The following is a 4,701-nucleotide window of genomic DNA, read 5'->3' on the forward strand; positions in this document are numbered from 1 at the left end:
CCAATGCTTCGTGGCTTTGCTTGCTTTGGTTCCGCTACAGATTCTCTTAGCCACAAAGATTACCAGGGTAGAATCTCCTTCAACCACCACTGTATAATTCTGCATGTCTCTTAGAATTCGTAGTCCCTGTTCTAAAGCTGCAAACTCCATTTCATTGTTCATCCCCTCTCCCAGTGCTTTGCAGTAAATATGAAGGATGTCTCCTTTATGGTCTCTTATGATTCCTCCAATGCCTGCCATCCAGGGTTTCCTCTGGATGCGCCATCAAAATTCAACGTCAGCCAACCCACCGACGGGTAAATCCAACTGCTGGACTCAGACTGCGGGCTTTGCTGGCTTCTCAACGTAGCCATGCTCTGGTTGGTATGCAGCTGGAAGAGTTTTAGAACCCGTAAGTCACTAGATGACGGCTTCTCATTAGTTTCCTCTTTTACTTTTACTTGAATTAACTGTTTAATGTTTCTCATGAGAGTGTCTATGGAATGCTCTGTGTTTCTGTATTCATCTTGGAATATTCTCCTGTTATGCTCCTTCCAAATGGTCCATGTTAAAAACCCGGGCATAAATTTCGAAATGTTGTTGACCCTGGAATTTTTTGAGAAGTTCTTTTGCCAATTTTGTATAGTATCCTGAATGGACTCCCTATTTCTGTTAGAATTTAGCATTACACCCTCCGCCCAATTCCACAAATGGAAAGCCCAGTCACAGGAATTAAATAAATGATTCATTGATTCTTCCTCTGCCATGCACATTGGGCATCTGGACGGCCCATGAAAACCTTTGCTGCGTAGATTTTCCCAAGTCAAGGTTTTTTTCCTCATTAAAAGCCAGAGGAAAGTTTTAATTTTTTGCCAAAACAGGTCGTCCCACACTTTATGACTCCAGGGTGAAACCTCCCTATGCTCTGTAATTTCTATTAGTTCCCTGGCTTCCTTGAGAGAGAAATTTTCGTTACCCTTCATTCCCCATCTGAGCTGGTCCTATTCGTCCGTCTTCCTTATGTTCCTTTTGAGTAATTGGTCAATTAGATGCTTTGAACTGTCATCTTCCCCATTGCTGTTATCCAAGTCAAATTTTATCCATTCTCTCCAGATGGTGTCCCTGCTGTTCCAGTCCCAGTATTGGTTAACTCTCTAACGACCTTCGTGTTGACATTTCTGCTTGAGCTGATCGAGTTCGGGTTTTTCTAGTTTTGGGAGTTGCTGCCACGCATCTTCCCAAAAAAGCGCTGAATGCCCATTCCGGATCTCCCAGAAACTATTTTCCTGTACCAAGTTGCAATTTTTTCGAGCAAGATTCCATATGGGTGATCCCTCAGGAACCTCCTGAAGCCTAATAAGATCACTACTATTGTGTTCGGGGGTATATTTCTCTTTCCAATTTCTTGCCCAGGGGAGATGGGGCTCTTTTATCCATCGCCACCAGAGTTTGGCTCCACAAGTCATGTTGATGATTGAAGGATCCACTAGATTTAGGCCTCCCATAATTTTTGGTTTAGAGAGTTTATGCCATGCTACAAGCGCCCATTTTTTCTTCTCCCCATTGACATTCCATAAAAAGGATCTTTGGATTGATCTAATCTGTTGGAGGATGCCCTTGGGGGATGGCAGCATGGAGAGAAAGTACTTAGGTATAGCTTGCAGAACAGCCTTTGTGAGAACTAGTCTCCCCGCAAAATTAAGTGCTCTGTACGTCCAGTGCTTGCACCTTTTCTCCACGTTAGCTATAATTCTCTCCCAGTGCACTTTTTGCCAGGGTTTGAGAGTTAGCGGTGCTCCCAAATATCTTGAAGGTAGACACCCTTTTCTGAACCCAAGTATATTAGAGAGGTGCTTCTGAATAGCTGGATGAGTATGGAAGAAGTAAATTGTGGATTTGGAAAAATTGATTTCCATTCCGGATGCCTTGCTGAAAAGATCAAGGATTTTCTTATAAGCTAGAGCCTCTTTCACTGTGGGAGTTCCATGTAACATCGTATCATCCACAAATTGTTGGTGTGTTGTTTCTGGAAGCGATTGGATAGGCTGAAGGCCCTTTATTTTCCCCTCTCTTCTTGCTTTGGCTATAAGTCTACTGAGACCTTCCATAAGAATAACGAACAGGAAGGGGGAGAGAGGGTCCCCCTGTCTGATTCCCCGAGAAGGTGAAAAGGGTTCAGAGGGAGATCCATTGACAAGGATTGAAAATCTGGTTGACTTAATAAGGGCTAAGATCCAATTGATCCATAGTTTGCAAAAACCAAAGGCTTTTAGAATGGCTTCTAGATATTGCCAACTAACCTTGTCATAGGCTTTTGATAGATCAAGCTGCATTAGAATTCCTGCTAATTTCCTAGTTTGCAGGGTCTGAATCATTTCTTGAGCTAGAAGAATATTGTCTAAGATCTGTCTCCCTTCAACATACCTGGATTTCTCTTCTAATATAAGGTCAGGAAGAATAGGCTTGAGTCTATTAGCTATAACTTTTGAAATAATTTTATAAATGACATTACACAGAGAAATTGGTTTAAACTTCTCAGGAGAGTTTGCTTCTTCCATCTTTGGGATAAGTTCTATGAAGGTTGAGTTGAGAGATTTGAGGATGGTGCCAGATTTTCTAGAGTCCTCAACAACTTCCCGTATCTCATGCTTTAATAGGTTCCAGCAGGCTTTGTAAAAATTAATAGTGAAACCATCCGGTCCAGGGGCCTTATCACTAGGCATACTATGGACAACTTCCTCCACTTCCTCTAAGGTTATTTCTTTGCTAAGAGTTGAGTTCTAAGCTCCGGTGATGGTTTTGGGGATGGCTGAGATGAGCTCCTTGATGGCATCTGACGGTTCCTTGGCAATACTGCTGAAGTGCCTGGTTAGTAAAGCCACTATGTCTTGGTGATTCTTTAAAGTTTCACCATTCTCATTCTTGAGTTCCAGAATTCTATTCGCACTTCTGTAATCTAGTGCAGATCTGTGAAAAAATTTGGTGTTCTGCTCACCCTCTTTAAGCCACCGAATCCTGGATTTCTGCTTCCAAAGAGTCTCTTCCTGTTGATAACGTGTGTGCCACTGACCAGTTAGAACCCTTTCCTGCTCTGCAAACTCTTCACTGTTGTGCCCTGAAGCCCACCCTTTGTGAATCTGTTCCAGTCTGTTTTCTATCAAGGTTTTTTCCTTAAAGATATCTCCAAACTCCGTAATGTTCCATTCTTTGATTTTGGCTTTTGTGTGCTTTAGTTTCTTCTGAAGGTTGAACATTTTGGAACCCCCTCCAATCACTGGTTCAGACCACCATTTCTCTACCAGATTGAGGAAGTTGGGGTGATCCAACGAAAATTTTTCGAATCTGAAGGGTTTATTCCTGGGGGTACCATGGATAGCTATTATTAAGGATATTGGCCAGTGGTCAGATCCTCCACTTGGAAGGATATCTGATTCAACTAGAATACCATTCATAATTATGCTCTCTGATATGATAAATCTATCCAGACGAGAGGCAATCAGCCTATCTCCCCCTCGTCTATTATTCCAAGTATAAGTGCCACTCTTAGGTGGGATATCCACCAGTTTGGCACTATCAATGAAATTTGTAAATAATTCAGCATCCTTGCTGAGTTTTCTTATTCCCCCTTTCTTCTCTAGAAGAGTAGTTATCATGTTAAAGTCACCCCCCATGATGCACTTGGAGTAAGGATGTCTAGAAATTAAACATGACAGGGACTTCAAAAAAGTTATTTTATCCTCTATCTTCTGGGATCCATAAACATTTATACATAAGAAGGATTCAGAGTTACCTGTGGGCTGGGCTTCCACGGCTATAAAAGCTCTGGTTGCTTCTGCTGATATAATCTGAAGCACTCTTGAGTCCCACAACGTGACTAGACCTCCTTCTCGCCCCTGACTTTCTACTTCCATGTAGTTAAGGTGGTTTCCAAGCTGCTTTTTGATGCTAGCCATGCTTGTATTACTGCTTTTAGTTTCTTGAATGAAAAAGATATCCAGTTTTGCTTTCTGAAATTTTGTTTTTAGAATTCTCTGCTTTGCTTGGCTGTTTAGCCCTCTTGCATTCCATGATATGATTTTCATGATTAACTAGAAGAATTATTGGTAAGAAGAGAAGGCATCTAGAGCCTTCATCTTCCCTGAGTTTATCATTAATATTCCAAGCTCCTGTAGAGCTTCACCACTTGTTCTCCTTCCTCTCTTCTTTTTTTTCTCAGATCTTGTTGAGTTGTGGAGAAGCCTCTTTGGTGGGTTCCCAGCTCCTCTTGCTATACCTAACTTTCTGCTTTGTCTTTCTAATTCTGATTTTTGCCTCGCAATGAATAACTCATTAACCTTTCTGATTTCTTCTTGCGACACATTTTCTATGCCTCGAGATTTCCAGTTTTCTGCCATGACTGGTAGGTTCATTCCTTCCTTTGCTACAACTTCCTCTAGTTCTAAATCATCGCTTCCTCCATCGCTAGTGAGCATATCTGCATCCTCCTCAGGTTCTTCTGTCTGCTCCTTCATTTGGAATTCGGTGCTTATCCTATTTTCTTCTGTTTCTTTTGAGGTTTGCCCTATATTATCGATTGGCCCACCATTGGAGGTGAGAGCTTTATTCGGATCCTCTGAGTCTGTGTCTAACTCTAAGACTTCAAAGATATTCTTGTGGTCTCCTCATTTTATTTCTATTTTGTTTGGTCTTCTTCGGTTGGCTCTTTGTCTTGTCTTGGGTTTT

At 41.7% G+C, this 4,701-nt stretch overlaps 2 protein-coding genes across 2 annotated transcripts; both read right to left on the reverse strand.

Annotated features, from left to right (window-relative positions):
• Window positions 1-215: 215 nt before the first annotated feature.
• On the reverse strand, window positions 216-746 carry LOC149252994 (uncharacterized). Its single transcript, XM_089454330.1, has one exon. The coding sequence runs from the start codon at window positions 744-746 to the stop codon at window positions 216-218; it is 531 nt and encodes a 176-aa protein (XP_089310456.1).
• A 2,013-nt stretch (window positions 747-2,759) lies between these two features.
• Window positions 2,760-3,932, reverse strand: LOC149252995 (uncharacterized). The gene has a single exon (XM_089454331.1). It carries the CDS (start codon window positions 3,930-3,932, stop codon window positions 2,760-2,762), a length of 1,173 nt encoding a protein of 390 aa, XP_089310457.1.
• Between the last annotated feature and the right edge of the window lie 769 nt (window positions 3,933-4,701).

The sequence above is a fragment of the Pinus tabuliformis genome, chromosome 7 (assembly GCF_031772625.1).
Source record: "Pinus tabuliformis cultivar Carrire ecotype Pingquan chromosome 7, CPIR1, whole genome shotgun sequence".
Taxonomy (NCBI): domain Eukaryota; kingdom Viridiplantae; phylum Streptophyta; class Pinopsida; order Pinales; family Pinaceae; genus Pinus; species Pinus tabuliformis.

Excerpts from the sequence above, each read along its gene's own strand:
- LOC149252994 (XM_089454330.1), bottom strand. The coding sequence starts at position 746 with ATGGCAGAGGAAGAATCAATGAATCATTTATTTAATTCCTGTGACTGG.
- LOC149252995 (XM_089454331.1), bottom strand. The coding sequence starts at position 3,932 with ATGGCTAGCATCAAAAAGCAGCTTGGAAACCACCTTAACTACATGGAA.